Source organism: Brassica napus, chromosome C5 (genome assembly GCF_020379485.1).
Source record: "Brassica napus cultivar Da-Ae chromosome C5, Da-Ae, whole genome shotgun sequence".
Lineage (NCBI taxonomy): Eukaryota > Viridiplantae > Streptophyta > Magnoliopsida > Brassicales > Brassicaceae > Brassica > Brassica napus.
This window is the reverse complement of record NC_063448.1, coordinates 28031015-28052558: the sequence shown is the minus strand read 5'-3', so window position 1 is coordinate 28052558 and position 21544 is coordinate 28031015. Positions and strand designations below refer to the sequence as shown.

The following is a 21544-nucleotide window of genomic DNA, read 5'->3' as shown; positions in this document are numbered from 1 at the left end:
AGATTTGATGTAGTCTATTGTGATTACACCAGTTGAGATAAGTTGTCTAATGGTTTTATTTCGTCTTCTAATGTGACGAGATTTACCATTGTAGAGATTACTCTGAGCCCGAGATATAGCCGATTAACTATCACAATGTATGCGTATAGCTGGCACAGGTTTCTCCCACATAGGAATATCTTCCAAAAAATTTCTAAGCCATTCAGCTTCTTCTGCTGCTTTGTCTAAGGCTATGAACTCAGATTCCATGGTGGATCTGGTTAACACTGTTTGTTTGGTAGATTTTCATGATATTGATGCTCTTCCTAGTGTAAAGACATATCCACTTGTGGATTTTGAGTTTTTAGAATCCGATATCCAGTTAGCATCCCTGTATCCTTCTAAAACTGCTCGTTCTTTACCATAATGAAGCCCAAAATCTTTGGTGTAGCGCAAGTAATTAAGTACTCTCGTTATAGCTTTCCAGTGTGTATGACCTGGATTACTTGTATATCGACTAAGTACGTTTACTGCATGCGCTAGATCTGGTCTCGTACAATTAGTCAAGTACATGAGACTTCTGATCACACGTGCATACTCTTTTTATGAAACCACTTCACCTGAATTCTTTGTCAAGTGCATTTGGGGATCTAACGGAGTTTTTTCCGTACTTTTAGAGTACTTTTTAAATCTCTCGAATATTGTTTGAGCATAATGAGATTGGGTTAAGGTAATTTCGTTTGAATTTCTCGTGACTTTAACCCCGAGAATTACATCTGCTAATCCCAAGTCTTTCATCTCAAATGCTCCTTTGAGCATGTTCTTTGTTTGATTAATAATGTCTTTATTGCTTCCAATAATGAACATATCATCTACATATAGACATAGCAAAACATATGCATTTTTGGTTGTTTTGTAGTATATGCATTTGTCACATTCATTTATTTTGAAACCATTTGACATCATTGTATTGTCAAATTTTTCGTGCCATTGTTTAAGAGCTTGTTTAAGCCCATAAAGTGACTTTACAAGTCGGTATACTTTGTCTTCATGTCCGGGAACGACAAAACCTTTAGGTTGTTTCATGTAAATTTCCTCTTCTAAATCACCATTTAGAAAAGCGGTTTTTACATCCATTTGATGGATTTCTAGGTCTCTTAAGGCTGCGATTTCTATCATCAGTCTTATTGATGTTATTCTCGTTACTGGAGAATATATATCAAAATAGTCAAAGCCTTCCTTTTGTCGGAATCCTTGAACTACAAGCCTAGATTTGTATTTTTCACCAGGTTTTCGTGTCATTATCCATTTATTCCCTAATGCTTTGCAGCCAGGTGGTAAATCTGTTATGTACCATGTATAATTTTGCATGATAGAATCAAATTCACTCCTGACAGCTTCGTTCCAAAGTGGAGCTTCTGATGAAGCCATGGCTTCTGCCAAAGTTTTTGGAACATTTTCGACTAAAAATGCCATTAGGAAATCTTCACCAAAAGATTTTTCTTTTCGAGCTCTTTTGCTTCTTCAAGGTTCATCTTTTTCTTCATTTTCTGAAATATCATGTATAGAAATCTCAACGTTTGTCTCAGTTTCTGAGTTCTTGTCATTTTCTTTTTCTTCACGAGTTCGTTTTGAATCTTGTTTTTCCTTATATGGAAAAATATTTTCGAAGAAAGATGCATTTCTTGATTCCATGACTGTATTTTCATGAATGTCTGATATTGCAGATTTGTGTACCAGAAATCGATAAGAATTACTATCATGTGCATATCCGATGAAGATGCAATCCACTGTTTTAGGTCCAATAGTGACCTTCTTTGGTGGCGGTACCGCAACTTTTGCCAAGCACCCCCACAAATTGAGGTATTTATACGAAGTTAAATTACCTTTCCATAATTCATATGGAGTTTTGCTAGTTACTCTGTGTGGAATTTTGTTGAGGATTTAATTAGTGGTAAGAAACGCTTCCCCCCACATGTTTTGGGGTAACCCAGATTCCTGCAACATTGCTTTCATCATCTCTTTTAGAGTTTGATTTTTGCGTTCAGAAACTCCATTAGATTATGGTGAGTAAGAGGTTGTAGTTTGATGGATTATTCCATGTTCTTTACAGAATGCATTGAATGGACCATCATACTCGCCTCCTCTGTCGCTTCTAACTACTTTAATAGTTGTTTTAAGCTGATTTTCGACCTCGAGTTTAAATTCTTTGAATTTTTCTAAGGTTTCATGTTTGCTATATAACAAGTATACATAACAATATTTTGTGCAGTCATCTATGAAGGTCACAAAGTACTTTTTCCCACCTCTAGTTTGTAAGTATTTTAAATCACATAAGTCGGTGTGAATTAAATCTAGAGGTTTGTTAGTTCTTTCAACACGAGGTGATGGCATTTTTGTGAGCTTAGCCTGTACGCATACTTCACATTTTTGTTTACTTGTTTTGCATTTAGGAATTAGATTTAAATTCATTAATCTTTGTATAGATTTGTAGTTTACATGGCCTAATCTTTCATGTCATATATTAAAAGACTCAACTAAATAAGCAACTGGATTCTTATTCATTGAAACAATTGGAGCTACAACTTTCGGATGGACTATCATTACATTCATCTTGACAAGTCCATCCTTTACATACTCATTTCCCAAATACATCTCATTCTTCTTAATCACGAGCTTGTCCGCCTCAAGACTTGTGGCGAATCCATTCTTGTTGAGCAAGGTTCCTGAGACCAAGTTCTTCCTCATGTCAGGCACATGCTTCGCATTCGTCAGAGTGACTTCACGTCCTGATGTCATCTTCAAAACCACATTGCCGCGGCCTTCAATCTTGGAGACTGCAGTGTTTCCCATGAACAGCTTCTCCTGAGTCTTGCTTTTCTGATAAGTGCTGAAAATCGCCCTATCAGTGCAAATTTGAGTGGTCGCTCCTGTGTCATACCACCATTCTTTGGGGTTGCTTCCTTCAACCACGTTGACCTCAGTGACCATTGCAACGAGATCCTCCTCAGTGAGATTCGCTTGATGCTTCTCATCTCTAATCTTGCTGCGACACTCAGCAGTCTTGTGTCCCACTTTGTGGCAGCAGTGACACTTTCTCTTGAACTTCTCCACATTCGCATTCGCATTGATTTCAATTCCTTTGTTCTTGAAATTTTTTCCAGAAGCCTTCAGGGCTGCAACAGTTTTGGAAGGCTTGGCAGGAGAATGGGTGTGTGCCTTTCCTTTGCCTTTGTGCTCAGCCATATTGACACTGTGCTCCTTAGCAGTGACCTTGTCAGCAGTTCGGTTTCTGGATTCCATCTGAAGCCTCGTGATGAGCTCCTCGAGCCCCATCTTCTTCTTCTTCTTCAGCTTCAAGTGATTCTTGAAATCCGCATAGCTTGGAGGAAGCTTTTCAATGAAGTTGAGAGTTGTGAATGTCTCGCAGATGGACATTCCTTCAGCAGCTATTTCATGGCAAATGAGCTGAAGCGCTTCCACCTGATCCATGATGGGTTTTGAATCCACCATTTTGAAGTCGTGGAATTTTCAGACCACATAGTTCTGGCAGCCATCGTCCTCACCTCTGTACTTCTTGTCCAGTGATCTCCATAGCTCTTTCACCGTGGGGATCTCACAGTAGACACGGTACAATGGGTCAATGAGACGATCCAAAATGTAACCTTTGCAGGTGAAGTCGGAATGCACCCATATGTCAACAGTTGCGAGACTATGAACATCATTAATCCCGTAAGGAATAAGGGGCTTATCCTCCTGGATGAACTTGTCCAGCTTCATCGTTGTCAGGAAGAACATCATCTTCTTCTGCCAAGTTTTGAAGCCTTTGCCATCAAACTTGTCTGGCATCAGTCCTTGAGTGAACACGCTAGGGACAAACGGAGGAGTTTGAACTGCCACCGGACCACTTGCGGTTGCTGAAACTGAACCCGTCTGATAAAGACCAGCACCGAATAGGCTACGGCGATTGGTTTCATCAGCAGCGTTTCCCGCAGGGAGGATAGTGATGTTTCCAGCGGTTGTTGCTGCAGCGGTTGACGCTGTGATGTTTCCAGCGGTTGTCACAGTTGCATCAGTGGCTGCAACGTTGAGTGGAGTTGTTGTGACATTGGTGGTGTCAATGGGAGTGTTGGAATCATTTGTCATTTTTCTGTAGAGAAAACATGAAAACGGATTAGTACTCCATTCAACAAATAACATATTATTTTAAAGAAAATAATAGTCTAAAATCAATGTTCATTTTTGGTGTTTGAACCAAATCATATCGATATAAGTCTTGAGAAAACGTTTTACAAACTCGCTTAAAAGCATTCGCATAAACCGTTTTTTATAGACTTAGAATGTTTCACAAACTCGCTTAAGAAAGCGGTTATGGAAACGATTCATGTATAGAACGTTTTGAAAATGTATCAAAAACGTTTCGCGATAATGCTAGAAAGCAATCCGCAAAGCGTTATGAAATAAATAAGAAACGTTTCGCAGAAGGGCTATAAAGCAAATCGCAAACTCGTTTTCAACAGAACAAAAAACGTTTCGCGGATAAGCATATAGCAAATTGCAAACATCGTTTGGATGAAACCATAAAGGTTTCTACGAATCGTATATCAATAAACATTTTTGGGTAGTGTTACAGAGCAAAACGCAAACCGTTTATGAGATAAATAACAAACGTTTCGCGGAAGTTCTAGAAAGCAAATCGCAAAGACAGTTCCAAAACCCGTTTTTATAAATCATTCTTCAACTCGATTCGAGCTTTAAACGTAAAGCGATTTAGAGTTAAGCTTGTAGAAGCCAGAAAACCGGATTGAAATAAACGAAATAGTAAAAGCGATGTTAAGGAAAAGACGATTCAAAAGAGACATGAAGTCGAGATATAATCTCTTTCCTTAACTCTAAATATTCGCTCCGTAGTGAGATGGGACTGTACGAATATCGAGTCCCAGGATACAACCATGGTAGACGATTACGCTTCACTCGTGAATCGCCCTATCGAACTATAAATCTACGAAACAGTCTCGAACTATAGACTTACGCTAAGGGATTTTTGCTGTTGGATTTTGAAACGGAAAAAGTTAAGAAATGAAGAAGGAGGAGAGTCGATATTTAAAGAAACGGAGAAGACCCACTTCCCGCAACAGCTGCTGCACGTGGGCGAGAATCTCGCGGAGATCGAGGGAAGTTGAGTTGCGAAACTTATTCCCCAAGACTCTTTCTTCTTATCTCTTATCTCGTTTAACAATTTCGAAAAGATAAACTGCATGACGTTTTTATTTTCTAGACAAACTACTTGTCGTTTTAAATAAAATTGCATGCTGTTTTTTCGCGAAATGAATGGCAAAACGTTGAGTTTAACTTGGTCCAAAAAGAATATTCTTATTGGGCCGGAGGCCAAGACCACACCCACGCCGAACCGGCCGGACGGCGGCGGCGCCGCGCGCGTGGAGAGTCTTTCTCTCTCTCCAAGCCGTTTACACACTCATAGCACATATGTTGCTCATTTCTCTTGCTTCTTCCCGATGTGGGATGTTTCCCATATGTTTTCATTAAAGCCAATAGGCTTTTCCTTGTAGCCATGAGGCCCATTTCGTTTCACTTAAAACAATTATTTACAAGCCCATTGACCTTGAATAATTGATCCACCATGTTCAAGATCAGATGAGGGAGTTGAAGAAAGCATAAAGAACTGTCGAGAACATGAAGAAACAAGAGGGAAAACAAGTCCAATAATAAAACAGAAAACAGAGTAAACAAAGAATATCTTCTTGATCAAGTCTCAGGATCCGGAGACAACGACAGAGGAGTAATGGCTGAGAAGAGGCCGTTTCTGTCAAGTCCTCCACCCCCTCGGGACGAGGCTACAAGAGCTGCCACAAGACCTGAGTTTCCCACCAGAGTGGCCTGTGTGTAGTTGTAGTTTGCACGTACGTCGTGGAAGCCGTCATTCTTGTCAGGTCCAGTGACTCCATTCAGCATGATGCTAGATGCAAGATCCTCGAACCTCTCAAGACGTTCCATATGATTCTCTTGAGGAAGACTGTGAAAAGGGTACTGACCCACAAGAGTGTCGTACACATGTTTCAGCTCAAAGTCATTCCTCTGGAATGGTGGAGGTCTAATCGCTGTGGCATAGAACTTATCAGGCTTGTTATAATCTGCAAGTGTTCTATGTCGAACAGCTTCATCTTTCCCAGCGTTCTCAACAGCAACAATTGCATCAGGGATTACAGCCCAATGTGCATCAATCTTCAGTCCAGCCTCGTTCCTTGCATGGCCCATTTGGTTGACCATGTTTCATGTAAGGTGTTGATCGGCACTAGTGTGGTGTCGTTCGATGCTCCCTCTCGTGTGTTGTCGATCGGAACTTGTTTCTTGGCCTTACGGTTCGTGTGTTCTAAATCAGCTAGCTCCTATTTTGAAAGATCCAAAATCTCATTTTCTTTGTTGCTTATGGTACTGCATTTTGCATGCACCTAAAACACAAGAAAATATAGTAAGTAATGGTTCTAAAGAATATGTGAGTTCATGGATTTCTAAACATTTTTCACATGTTTAATCTATGTTTTGCTTAAAGCCAAACGAAGGATAAGTCTGAAAAGTTGATATATCATGGTTTAAAAGGTTTTAACCATGATATAAGTTTTGCTTTAGTGTATATATTATATGTTTGGAGTTGATTTTAGAGTCTTTACAGGTTTGAGTACGTCTTAGAGTACTTTAGAGATTTTGGAAAGATCTTGGATCATCAAGAGAAGTGAAGTTGAAAACTAAGCCAGAGTCGAGATTTGGTATGGTGTTTATCAACACCACCTTTGGTGTCGGTTGACACCCTTACTTACAAAGTAGGCCAACACAAGTTTAATGAAGTTTCAAAAATCGTAACTTTGGCTTAGAATTTTCCAATATTTATAAAGAAGTCGTAATTTTTGACGCATTTACTGATAATGATTTGCAATCTATTACATCATAGATGAAGAATACGACAAGACAAAAATGAAAACTAACACGCTAGCAATGCCAAACTAGTCTTGTTTTCGAAATAAAATATCTTTAACGAAAACAAGACACAAATTCTCATAGTGTAGATAAGTCTTCTTCTTCAATTGTCTTTATCAATTTTATGGTTTGAGTTAGCTTTAGTTAAGATGTTTTTGACCAAATTTGAAGTGCAAAGTACAAACCATATATATATCACCGCAGATACCTAGATCTGAATAGATGGGCCTAGATGGAGACGGATGCAAGATTCTCTTCTTACTCCTCAGATTTGAATCTGAGTTTCAGGAACTCATTTTCTTCTTAATCCTGAGATTTGGATCTCTATTTCAGGAACTCATTTTCTTCTTAATCTTGAGAACGTGATTTGGAGATAACCACTGTTTAGTCTAACATTTATTTAAGATTTGGAAACACAAGTCATAATCATTCAGAGATTGTTTCGAACTAAAAAAAACATAAATATTAACGACATTATTTGGTGTTGGAAAATTTAAATAAAGCGTTACGGATTAAAAATTCATAACAAATATCATTCATATTTCCTTTTTGGGTTTGAATCATAAGAAACTGAATAAAAAGATTTTGTATAGGAACAAGAAGAGATTCCCCTAGCAGAGGCACATTCTTCTGCGTCACTCAAAAAGTGCTCAGACTATTGTTAGTATTGTGCACCCGGCCACATGAGATAAGACCCTTGAAAATTCCGAAAATTATCCGTTGATACTTTAACGGTTACTTCCTCATTTGTATTATTTCCCTCCCAAAACTCAAAACCAAGAATAACTCATTCTCCTCTCGAATTTTTCTTATTGGTTTAGGAATTCAGTGATTTTAATGGAATTGTAGCTAAAAGTATTTTGGTGGAATTTAATTGAATTCTTTAAAAGCTAAAATGGATTTTAGTGGCTTTGCTTGGACTATATTTTGATTTATAGGATGGAATTAACTGGAATTATTTGTTCTTTACATCATTAGGTGACATCATCTGTTACAGTTTATAACATTTGACATTGTCGGAAAAAAACAACGTACAATTTATAATGATCTAACATCAAGAGACTCCATGTTACAAAAAAAAAACATCAAGAGAATCCAAAATTTTTGAAGAATATAATGATCTATAAATAAAGTAGAAGACTTGCTCAACAATGTATTAAACTGAGTGCTTGCCGATGTGGTTGTGTGAAATACGAACACACTCAGCTGTTTCGCACGTCTTACACCATCTCCAATGGTTTACTACACCATCTCCAATGGTTTACTCTATTTTTTCATCTAAAATAGAGTAACTCTATAATAGAGTTAGAGTTCGATGTTGCTCCAATGGTACTCTATTTTAGAGTGAAAAATAGAGTGATGAACAAAAAATAAAAAAAATTACTCTATATAGAGTAAAAAATAGGTTTACTCTATTATAGAGTAGAAAATAGAGTACCAATGGAGCATTTTTACTCTAAACTCTATTTTAGAGGGGAAAATAGAGTGGGGTTGGAGATGCCCCTAGTGAGTCCAGAGAAACTCTGGATTCTGTTGTGACTCAGATTTAGGCAAGAGATGCCTCCAATCCTTGGGAAAAACACAGCGACTTTATAAGCAAAAGAAGGAAAAATTGTCAAATATGACTCACAACTTGATTTCAAATGCAAAAGTAAACCCAAACTTGAATCAAATGCCAAAGTAACCTAAAAGACTATTGAAATTACAACCAGCCCCTTGTGAACAAACAAAAAAACCGATTTTTTTTTACGTTTCTAACCCCCGTAAGTCGTCTGGACTAGTTCTACTTAGAAATAAATTAAAAATTTTGTAAAAAATATTTTGATAAGTGAAAAATTGAAATCATGTAATTAACATATGTTTTAAGAGATATAAATTAAGATATAACAAAAGTTAATTGTTTTCAACATAGATGAGTGAAAGTAGTGAGTCATGATATTCTTTGGTTTAGGTTTTGCCAACATATGTTGTAGTATTGTATGTGTTCTTAGGGCTAGATTTTGGAATGCATAAATATTTTTTGAAAACTTTAAAATTTACCTAAGTGTATTTAATTCTGTGTATATTAAACACTATTTAAGTATAACTACGGCTTTATAACGTGGTTAGTTAGTTAATTTAGTCAATTTAGTTTATGGGTTAAATCTAGGGTCTGGGACGACTTACTAGTAAGTCGTCTGATGTAAAGTATTCAACAGACGACTTACTAGTAACTCGTCCAAACCAGACCGAACATTTAATTTTTCAATATACTTTTAAACCTAATCGAATTATTTACCGGACATATATAAGGTGTTTTTTTTTTATTCACTGTTTCGCGAAATTCAGAAAACCCTAACGTCGTTTCTCTCAAAGGCGATTTCGAAGGCGATTTCCGTCGATCCTCTCTAATCCATCGTTCTCACCGTCGGTTATCTCTCCGCCGTTATCACTGTCGTTCTCACCACCGTTCTCACAGCCGCTTCCTCTATATAAGATCTGAGAGGAAACCCTAGCGCGCATTCTCTTAGAGGCGTCTCGTTGAACTTCGCCGCCGGTAAGTTATATCTCTTACTGTCGAGTGATTGATTGAGGAAAATATGAACATAAAACGTTGTCTCTATCAATTTATACACTCGTTCTTTTTTCATGTCTATTTTTGCAGATATATAACCGCTATGTCGAAGGCGACTATATCTTCTCCGAATTTTCATGTCTGCTTTAAAATGTTCTACTGGAAGTCTTGGAAGACTTATAATTAAGTCGTCTGCAAAGTCTTCCAGCTGGAAGTCTTGGAAGACTTATAATTAAGTCGTCTGCAAAGACTTAAATTTTATGGTTGGTATCAATACAAAGACTTAATTATAAGTCTTTCAGCTGGAAAACTTGCCAGACGACTTAATTATAAGTTTTTGATTGTTTTGAGATGGTTGTCTTTGATTGTTTTGCAGGCAAAAAAAAATGGATATACCAGAACTCCCCCGTAGGATACATACATTAGGGGAAGAGCCCCCCGCAGTGCATAGCATTTCGTATCATACATGTTGGACGTTGCATACTGCTTTAAAGAAAGCTCTTCATGATGACGAATATGAAGAGCTGAAGGAGTCGAAGTTGGGAGTTTTCATCAAGTTCCAAGAGCTGGGATTTGATTGGGCTTCAAGGATGGTTCACTACATGCTCGGTTTCCAGCTGGACATAAAGAAGAAGTATGAGCTGTGGAGTCTCGTTGGTCCAGAACCTGTGAGGTTTTCACTGTTAGAGTTTGAAAACCTCACTGGTCTAAACTGCGAGTACATCGAGGACCTTGAGAGACCTCACTGTGTCGTTTCAAAGGAGTTGACTTCTTTCTGGGAGATGTTGGGAGTTCATGTTGAAGCTGGGCCATCTACTCAGGAGATAATAGCAGCATTTGAGAGATGTGAAGGGTGGTCTCGGGATGATCGCAAGCTGCTCGCGTACCTTGCCATCTTCACTGGATACATTGAAGGGAGAAAATATTCAACCCCATACACGGGTTAGTCTGGCAACGCTAGTGATGGAGCTAGAACGGTTTGAGAATTATCCATGGGGGAGAGTCGCGTTTAAGGTGCTGATGGACTCTGTAAAGGGCAGAGATATTTCGGGTTGTTACACTATTAATGGGTTTGCGCAAGCTCTCCAGGTCTGGGTGTACACAGCTCTACTGGAATTGGGTGCTAATTATGGTAATCCTCTCCGAAACAATCCGTCTCCACCGATACTGGCTTACAAGGGTCGCAAAACACGCAAACAGTTGAACGAGGCTATCCTCAGTCAGGTATTTACTGCAATCTGGACTACTTCGCAGAAAACTTATAATTAAGTCGTCTGATAAGTCTTCCAACTGGACGACTTAGTAGAAGACTTATAATTAAGTCGTCTGGAAAGTCTTCCAGCTGAATGACTTAGTAGAAGACTTATAATTAAGTCGTCTGGGAAGACTATCCAGACTACTTAATTATAAGTCTTCTACTAAGTCTTCCAGCTGGAAGATTTTCCAGACGACTTAATTATAAGTCGTCTACTAAGTCGTCTACTAAGTCGTCCAGCTGGAAGACTTTCCAGGCGACTTAATTATAAGTCGTCTGCGAAGTCTTTTCTTTCCATCTTTCTTAATCCGTCAAATATCTAAGTTCATATCTTCTATTTACTGCAGACTAGGGTGATCAACTTTGTTCAGAAGAACATTGGTGAAATGTTTCCAAAAAGGGAGTTTGATGTTGAGGACACGCCCGCGGAGAACATAATTAAACTCATGTTTGTAAAGAAACCATGGAAGTGGACCATGGATTGCTGGGAAGTCACCGGTACTTGGGTCAATACAAAGCCGACGGTTGTGAGTCCAGCGAAGAAAAAGGTAGTGAAGGAAGACAGTCCAAGACCTCAGAAGAAAGCTCGTAAAGAGGCTAGTGAAGAGGCAGCTGCAGTGGCTAGTGAAGAGGCAGCTGCAGAGGCTAGTTAAGAGGTTCATACGACTGTTGGTGGGTTGACCAAAGAGTATTTTAAAACCTTGTTCAAGGACATAGTTGATGCCATGAGCGAAGGGTTTGGGACGTGCCTTAAGGAGATCAAGTATCTGTCAGAACGGGTGGAAGCTGTGGAGAAGATGGTTGGTATCATCACAAAACGGAAAGGGACATCAGCTCAAAACACTACCCCTCCACCTAAACCGACGCTCGAACCCGGGGTTAGTAACGAATCCTCTCCCAACAAGAGATTGACTAGACAAAGTCTTAAGAATAAGAACTGAAGAGTTGAATTTGCTTTGTTTCTTGTATGTCAGAACATGTGTGCTTTGTTTATAGTGTATGAAATGGATCTTTGGACAAAGTCATTGGTTATTATTGTTTGAAATGGATCTTTGGTTATTATTGTATAAACCCATCTTGTATATTGCAGAGTGAAAGTGTTAATGGGACGAACGCGGGAAGGAAGAGCTTGCCGGAGGATAAAGGTCCAGATGTGCCCGCAGATGCTAGTTCCTCGAAAGATAAATCTCCAGAACCGAGCCTTGTTCTATTGGACAAAAATCAATCCACTGTTTCGGATTTACAGAAGGAGGATGCTAGATATCTGGAAAAGAGGGATGCTGCTTTGGCACTTTGCCGTGCAAAGAGTGATCGAACAAGAAAACTTGCTGCCTCACAGCAATCTCCTTATACGACAAATAGCACGGCCAAAATGATCATTCCAAACAAAAATCTTTATCCAGGCTATAATCCTTTTCCACCAATTGACAAGAAGAAGTTGAAGGAGCTCGCTGATTGGTTGAAAACTTGTCCGTAAGTGTTTGCTTTTCCCATAATAGCTTGCTTTAGTCTACAAAAACTGATTGCTTTTCAACATTTTGTGTTTGCAGTCATTATAGAATACCTCTCGATAAAAAACCACGGACAAGTAGAACTTGGTGGTATCAAATCCTCCGGACCTCCTTAGAGTGGCTAGAGGACTATGTAAGTCTTCTGCTATGACTTAGATAATTTATTGATAAGTTTTCTTTGTAGATGACTTACCAGTAAGTTGAATGAAGATATCAGACGACTTACTGGTAAGTCGTCTACGTAGAAGACTTACTAGATGACTTACTGGTAAGTCGTCTGATATCTTCTGACTTGTACCCTATTTTATATGCAGCATATTGATGCTTGGATTAATGTGCTGAGGAAGAGGTACCACGCTAACCCACAACATTTCAGGAGCGAGAGAATGTGCTTCCTTGATCATCTCTTTGCTCAGCAATGGAGATTCAACTACAAGGATTTTAAGGACTCGGAGCCCGATCATAACGGTTTAGGAAGAAGACTCCCTGGTGGGGCGTGGAATTATTATGCAGGCACTACACCATCATTTTGCCAATCGAACAAGGTTTGAGGGACGGATATTGATGATGTCTATGTGCTAGTGAACTACAACGACACTCATTGGATTGCTATGTGGATATCGATCCCTAAGAGGCACATAGTCGTCTGGGACAGCATTTGTTCCAGTATCTCCCCAGAAGACCTCGATGTGGTAATGGAGCCTTTTCTCTACATGGTCCCATATCTGCTTGTTGAGTGCGCTTACTCAGACGAACAACGTGCCCAATACATCCTGGAGCCATTCACATATGAGAGACCGACCAATATACATCCGGCCCGAGTTGGTGATTGTGGCGTGTACACTCTAAAGTACATTGAATGTCATGCTCTTGGGATAGAGTTTAGTAAAAAAAACCTTTGCTAAGGCCAACGGGAACACTATGAGGGATAAGATGGCGGTGGATATATTTCAAGAGCTTCCTGACGCGCATGAGTTCAAAAACAAGGACAATGATGCCAACGTGGGTGCGTATGAGGGGTGATAAATAGGCTTCGTTAGATTATTTTGTACGATAGATTAGGCTGATGTGTGTATTTGAACTTGATCCTTATTTTGTATTTGAACTTGATCCCTATTTTTTAACTATATTCTGCGCAGAAGACTTACAATTAAGTCGTCTGGAAAGTATTTTGAGCAGTGACCTTTTGTAACTATATTTCGGATAATATAAAGGGCAAGACCATCTCAAATTTGTTTGGTAGTGTAATTTGACAAAAAAGTTGACACAGATAAGTTCATAACAAAAATTTTTAATACATAGACTAAACCCTGGACGACTAACTGGACGACCTTCTGGACGACTTAATTGAAGGTCTTCTCGAAGACTAAACACTGGACGACTAACTTGAAGGTGTTCCAGAAGACTAAACACTGGACGACTAACTTGAAGGTCTTCTGGAAGAAAAAACCATGGACGACTAACTGGACGACCTTTTGGACGACTTAATTGAAGATCTTCTGGAAGACTAAACACTGGACGACTAACTTCAAGGTCTTCTGGAAGAAAAAACCCTGGACGACTAACTGAACGACCTTTTGGACGACTTAATTGAAGGTCTTCTGGAAGACTAAACACTGGACGACTTACTTGAAGGTCTTCTGGAAGAAAAAACCCTGGACGACTAACTGGACGACCTTCTGGACGACTTAATTAAAGGTCTTCTGGAAGACTAAACACTGGACGACTTACTTGAAGGTCTTCTGGAAGAAAAAATCCTGGACGACTAACTGAACGACCTTCTGGACAACTTAATTGAAGGTCTTCTGGAAGACTAAACACTGGACGACTAAACACTGGACGACTTACTTGAAGGTCGTCCACGTCATTTCATACATTGTGGTTTTGTATGGCCAGTTTCCTTGCATTTTGAGCATCTATAAACCTTGTGTTGCTTCCGGGGTTTGCGTCCTCTCATCCTGGATAACTCCAACCAAGATTGCCATCTTGATTTCTTTTGTCTTCCCGGACCACGTTTTTCATCCGGAGGAAAGCATGTGCGTTCCTCAACTTGTTGTCCAACACAAGGATATATATTCTCTGAGTATCCTGCAAACAGAAAATCCTTTGAGTACACTGGACATACAAGTGTGGAGATATGCAAACCAGCAGATGTTCCAGCAGCTATAGCATGAGAGCAAGGTATTTTCTCCACTGCATAGACACCACAATCACACTTTCCATGTTCCAAATCAACCACATTGTCCATTTTGCCACCTTTCACAAAGAATTGCCATCCATCAATTGGTTGTATCGTCATCGTATCCGCTATCTCCGATCGAACAGCAAGCAAGTATTCAACACCTCGACTATGTTGAGTTGGGAGACTCAAAGCATCTTCTCTCCTTTTCCAAAACCACTTTCCTAGCTTCTCCCTTATGAACTCCATCAGGAACTGAACCGGAAATCCTCTAGCTCGCTTCAGAGCGGAATTAATAGATTCAGCGATGTTGCTTGTCTTTATGTTGTACTTGTCCCCCTGGCAATAAACCCTTGACCATAGGCTGACGTCGGCATTCTCCAAATACGTTGCAAGGTCCGGTTTTGCACTCCGTATCTCAGCCATGTACCGGTCAAAATCTGAAACCGTATGAGCATAAGCAGCACCTTTCACCAAGTACAAGAGATGTTTCCCTTTATACTTTTTGACAATGTTGTCTTGAAGGTGATAATAACATATTCTTCGGGTTGCCCAAGGAAACACCTTATCACACACACTTTTAATGGTCGCGTGCCGGTCGGAGACTATCACCAGAGGCTGCTCATCAGATACACAACTAGCCAATTTTGTGAAAAACCATTCCCAAGAAGGTTCATCTTCAGCATCTATGATCCCAAAAGCCAATGGAAATATCTGAAAATTCTCATCTTGTGCGGCTGCAACTAACATAACACCTCCATACTTCCCACTTAGGTGAGTCCCATCCACCACAATGACCCTTCTCTGATACTTAAAACCTTTGATACAAGCTCCAAAAGAGAGAAATAGATACTTAAATCTATTAATAGAATTAAGTTCTATAGCCGTGATAGAATCGGGATTTGCTAAGGAGATTTGCTCGAGATATGATGGCAGACGCGAATACCCATCTTCTACTGATCCTCTCACCAATGTTTGTGCATATAAAAGTGCTTTGTATGAAGTGGTGTAATCAAGCGTCATGCCAAACATGTTCTTCATTGCATCAGTGATATGCTGCGGATTCAACCCATCAATGATTCCAACACGATCAATGAAAAGCCTACCAACATTCATCGGAGCACAGTGTCTCCGCTGAGCGAGTCAGTCTCCCACTGAGCATGTATGTTTTTCCATATACTTTGTTACCCAAAACGTGTTTGTCCCATGTTTCACAGTCGCTCTGACCTTCCATTGACAACCACTAACTGGACATGTTGTCACAAGGAGAGTTTTCGTTGACTTGTATATTCTGAAGGAGAACCTAAACCTCACTGATGTCAACCGCAGCTCTGAAAGCAGTGCATCCTTGCTAACAAAACTTTAGTTGACATAGATACTGTTACCATTCGATCTTCCTCCTTCAATCTTTTTGATATCTTCAAAACACATATCATCATCTTCCTCATCCTCATCTTCAACCTTTTCATAAACACTGTAATCCTCACCATTCTCGTCCGCTTCAGCAACAATAGAGATACCAGCATCCTCCTCCCCATCGTCCTCCTCCCCATCATCCTCCAAATCATCATCATCATCTTCAAAACATTCACCAGCTTCATTATCTTCTTCCCTGAACTCTGAAACCGTTTCCACCTTGCTACGGCTTGATACACAAAGCCGTACTCCATGCGTTTTGGTTATCTCGAGCAAGTTTCGAACTTGTCTATCACTTGTAACATGAATAGGAGGGGTGTCTGGAGCCTGCATCATTTCTGCTGGTAATGAGTAGGTTATCTCCATAGATTTTGTGCTCATGTCCAGGTTATAATCTTCTTGAGCCATTGCAAGAAGTTCAGCATGTGTCGAACCTTCCCCCCAAAAAATGATTCTCGCTCCATTGACATTATCAACCACAAAATCCCAACGGCAATCTTTCAACAACCATTCTCCATACACTGCATGTAACTAACGCATCATCTACAAAAATTCAAAATAAAAACATTAGTAAACATAGAGAAAATGAAAGTTTACTAAACATTGACGCATCTAGGATAAACGGGTTAGTTTTGCATTTGACCGAATTGTGTCAAATATTTGACTTTTCCTGGACGACCTACCTGTAAGTCGTCTCCGGGAAAATAAAAATTTCAATATTTTATTAAAGCTAAACGACTTATTTGTAAGTCTTCTCAGGTTATTTGCAATTCGAAAATGAAACTTAAATATTTAACTTTACCCAGACGACTTACTTGAAAGTCGTCCAGGTAGACGACGTACGAGAAAGTCGTCCGAGATAAGCAAGGTTTGACCAGAATTTAGGAAATAAATCCAGACGACTTTGCTTATCCTGGACGACTTTCAAGTAAGTCGTCTTACTTAACGACTTCCGAGTAAGTCGTCTGGGAAAAGTCAAATATTTAAGTTTTATTTTCTAATTGCAAAAGTAACCTGAGACGACTTACAGATAAGTCGTCCAGCTTTAATAAAATATTGAAATTGTTGTTTTCCCGGAGAAGACTTACTGGTAAGTCGTCCAGGAAAAATCAAATATCTGAAACAATTCGGTCAAATGCAAAACTAACCCGTTTATCCTAGACGACTTATCAGTAAGTCGTCTAGGGTATTCTCTAGATTTTTTTTAACAAACAAAGATGACGACTTACAAGTAAGTCGTCCGTTTGACCAGAAGACTTACCCGCAAGTCTTCTACAGCCAGACTACTTACGGGTAAGTCTTCTACACGAACAGATCTGGAAAAAATTCCAATTTCATACCTTAAACTAGTAAGATGACTTCCTTAGCACACAAAGTCTTCTCCAACCACCCAGAATCTCAAACGAAAGTAACCACCAAAAATAGTATGCTTGAATGGCTCTATCAACCATAAAAAAAAAATTGAATCAAAAGCTTGAGTTTTTGGATGAATATGGAGGCAAAGTAAAAGAGATGTTGTTTTTAGTTCATAACAAGTGAGAAAGAGAGAGTGTAAATCGATTTTAGGTGCATTAAGAGCTTCAAATTGGTTGTTCATGGTGGTTGGGGTATTGATGACAATGGCAATCTTGTAATTACTTGAAGATGATGAGGGTGAGAGAGTAAAAATGTCATTTTCGGAAAGAAAAAAAAATTTGATGGCATTTTCGTGAATTATATGAACTTGTGGGGTGAATAGGACAAAAGAAAAATCCAAGAAAAGTATGGGTTAGTTTTAAGTTTGACTTTGAGTTTTGAGTCAATCTTGCAAAAAAACCGCAAAAGAATTCAAATGTAAAGTGAAATCCTCTATTATTGGATTGAGTATTTATTATATTGAATCTGAAATCCATTAAAATAAAACAAAAATATAACCGAAACCATTTTGATCCCCTTGCCCAAAAACAAAAAGGGGAGTTTATGTCAAATCCATTGTTATTCAGTATCCATTGAATTTTATTAGAATTTGGTTTCAGTGGAACTGGATGTAATTTTCAATATCCATTGGTGTAACCAATCCTATTCAACTATAAATCCCCTTTTTCTAATTGAGTTGATGTCTATTGATTGGTTATAAAGCTATGCCACATCGTACAAAAATAGGAGGCAGTGCACTTATCTCTTGATTCTGTTATGACTCATAACACCGTACCACAATAGGAAGATTAAGACTACAGAGGTTGGTGGAATGAATCAAACTCTTGGGGACTCAAATCCATACTACTACAGAATGGTTAGAGAACAAATGGCTGTGAGAGAAGCTGCAGGTAAGGCGATGGAGCTCTGCAAGGCTGCTCTGGTTGAAGCATCCTGGTGTACCACTACTAGGTAACTTAAAGCATCCTTTGGAAGGTTATTTGATGGAGAATTCATAAAAAGCTGCCGTGGAAGCTTTTGTAGTGGCGTCTGCTTTGTGACCAAATAGCTCAAGGAAGCATTATCGAATCAAAACATCAGGAACACATTCAGCGGTATAGTGTTGTGATCGTCAAACACATGACCAACCTTGTGAAACATTCAGAAAGAAGCCAAGCAGAAACAAGAACTCCATTAGATCCTCCTATCCGAGACTTGGACAGTTTGCTAGTGACGGACAAAGTATGTTCAAGAACAGATCAGGGAGTTGAAGAAAGCATAAAGAACTGTCGAGAACATGAAGAAACAGGGAAAACAAGTCCAATAATAAAGCAGAAAACAGAGTAAACAAAGATGATCTTCTTGATCAAGTCTCAGGATCCGGAGACAACGACAGAGGAGTAATGGCTGAGAAGAGGCCGTTTCTGTCAAGTCCTCCACCCCCTCGTGACGAGGCTACAAGAGCTGCCACAAGACCTGAGTTTCCCACCAGAGTGGCCTGTGTGTAGTTGTAGTTTGCACGTAGGTCATGGAAGCCGTCATTCTTGTCAGGTCCAGCGACCATTGCTCCTTCAATCGTGTTTGGATTCTCGTTACTGCTCTCCTTCCACTTCCAACCTCCTTCGCAAGTCACTTTCTTGTTCTTGGGGATCGAAGCGCCCCTGTGATGTACATGTTTGGGATATTTCTGCCCAAACCCCACAACATAACTAATGTTCTGTGGGTTCTTGCCTAGTATGTAATCAACCTGCGGGAAGAAGAACACACACAAAAGCTTGATCCAGATGATCATATAATAATGGTTGTAACGTTTTCATTGTGATTTCAATACCTGAGATGTTGAAAAGTCACGTAGGACCTGAGTTTTGAAGAAACTTGGGCCACAGTACCATCCAGGAGTATCAGAAGCATCGAGGTAGTCACTGTAGAGGGTTGCGAGGAAAGCTGCATTCGCAGCATATTGGAGAGGCTCTGGTTCGCCATGGTTCAGCAGGATCAAACCACCTGTAGATATGAAAGCAGCCATACTCTCAATACTATATGATCAAAACATCCTAACTAAATCAAAACTCACATAATCCTTTTCAATATATAGAGCACGAGCTAAGACTTATACAAGACCAAAATCTCACTATCCAATAGTTAGTTTCACAAGTTTACACTAAGACTGATGCAGTTTCAAAATCTGAGACAACTAACTAACTAACTAACTCTTACCTTTTGTTCTGTTAAATTTGGTGTAGTAAGGCAAGTCCGAGCACATTACTATGCTGGTTTGTTCGTGAAAGGTTTTCAACATGTCTTCATAAGGAAATGGAGGGCTGAGGAACAGCCTCAGCCGAGTCAAGAGCAACTGAAAAAAAGCACACAAACAAACAAAAACAGAATGTAAGCAAGCAAGGAATCTGTTGGAAGAAAAACATAACTAAGGAAGCCTCATGTACCTGTGTCCCAGCAAGCTTGTTGTCCCACCCGAAGACACCATAACGAGGGCCATGCGAGAAGGCACCGGCACGCTTCGCTAAATCGTGACTGGTTACCTTCGCAAGATAGGTGTTATCTCCCGTAGCATAGTACATCCATGCTCCTCCCCATATGAGGTCATCCCAGTGCTCTGAGCTTTTCATTTTGGTACTCATAGCCTCAGCGAACGAGTACATCGCTTTGGCACTGCGAACAAGTGTTGCAGAGTACTCGACTTTGTCTCCGAAGACGATGGATGCTGAGGCGAGGGCAGCTGCCATCTCTGCAGCGAGATGCGGGCAGTTAGTGTGACACACAGTGAAGTCCCTTTTGTAATTAATGTCCTCTGGCCTCATCCAGCAGTAGTTGTCATTAGGCAATTCGCTTCCTATAGTCATTCCTATCTGTGAAAACGAAAACAAACAATTAGAAACATATGAGTATGCAAGAAGGAATGGAAAAATAGCAAGAACGAATGGGAAAATATCAACCTGTGACACCATTTCAAATACTGTATCAGAACTGCTATTGAAGTTGTTTAGCAAGTAGTCAGTTCCCCACTTGATGAGTCCTTTGACATGGTTGAGTTCGCCAGCAACTTGATACTTTGTGCTATATTCAATAACACTCCAGCTCAACATTGTCATTGAGAATGACATGGGAAAGTTGGACTTGATCGAACCTCCAGCATCATAGTACCCTCCTGCCAAATGTGGGTAAGAGCTCCCTGGAAACTTGCCATCGTTCAAGCAAGAATCTCCCCGCCAAGACACGTTATTCCCCTCTGGGAGTTTTCCGGCTGGAACATCAAAACATTTAAAGAGAAGAAGCTTAGTAACATTTACATTAATTTAGTAGCTAGTAATGAATTTAAAATTGATCAAAACTGATTAGCTTACATATTTGGGCATTGAAGAACTTCAATGCCACTGGAATAGCAATGGTGCTATTGTCTTTCGTTAATGGTGGAACGTTGTAGTGGTCGTGAGGCAGAGTCTTCGACAGGGTCATCGCTATGATGCAGGACACACACAAGACTCCTCCAAGCCATAGAAGTAATTTTCTGTTGCTTGAGATGCAAGCAACAGAAAATTTCTTCTTTTTCTTGGCGATAGTTGGTTTGAGAACCCAACTTTCCTTCATTTCCAGAGATGGCTGTGTCAGTGGAGTCAGCTCAAGTTCCTCAATCTCCGTCATTGTCCTATGATTCATCTGAAAGAGAGAGAGCGAGAGAGGTGTTAGTGTTACTGTATATACAACAAGATAGTAAGAACTGAAAGAGAGAGAGCGAGAAAGCTGTTACTGTATATTATTTTATACCAGTTGGTTTGCTGATGATGCAAGACCACCTATTGCATCGGAACCATACATCATTGGCATGTTATTCTGATAAGTTGGCAGTGCCTCTAGCGTTTGTGCAGAAGAGGATGAGGTCGAAGAGAGAGCAGAGACGTGGCTAGGAAGTAATGAAGAGGAAGAGGAGAGACTCCCTCTGAGATGGAGGTTTAGAGTCATATGAATAAAAGAATACGATGTCGTTTTTATATTTACGTTTACTATTTATGTGAGAGCTTGTAAACATTTGATCTATCATAATTGATCACAACAAATATCTTATCCTCTTATCTCTTTCTTCTATACTTCTCCCCTTTCTTGTTACGATTAGATAACCCTTAATCTAGGGTTTATTATTGGTATCAGAGCCTGATCATGCCTCCTAAGCAAGATCAGCAAGCTGAGAAGGTCTCAGCGATGGAGGGTCAGATCGCGAGTCTTTTGGGTGCGATTGACGGGTTACG

General features: G+C 39.7%; 2 protein-coding genes across 2 annotated transcripts; both read right to left on the bottom strand.

The window, feature by feature from the left end:
• Window positions 1–17638: 17638 nt before the first annotated feature.
• On the bottom strand, window positions 17639–20942 carry LOC106425006 (endoglucanase 21-like). The gene is made up of 2 exons (XM_048757371.1): window positions 20645–20942; window positions 17639–20544 (listed from the first exon to the last, which is right to left on the bottom strand). Exons 1-2 carry the CDS (start codon window positions 20940–20942, stop codon window positions 19586–19588), a joined length of 1257 nt encoding a protein of 418 aa, XP_048613328.1. The 3' UTR covers window positions 17639–19585.
• LOC125587186 (endoglucanase 25-like) lies at window positions 18649–19308 on the bottom strand. The gene is made up of 2 exons (XM_048757372.1): window positions 19114–19308; window positions 18649–19029 (listed from the first exon to the last, which is right to left on the bottom strand). Exons 1-2 carry the CDS (start codon window positions 19306–19308, stop codon window positions 18649–18651), a joined length of 576 nt encoding a protein of 191 aa, XP_048613329.1.
• Window positions 20943–21544: the final 602 nt, after the last annotated feature.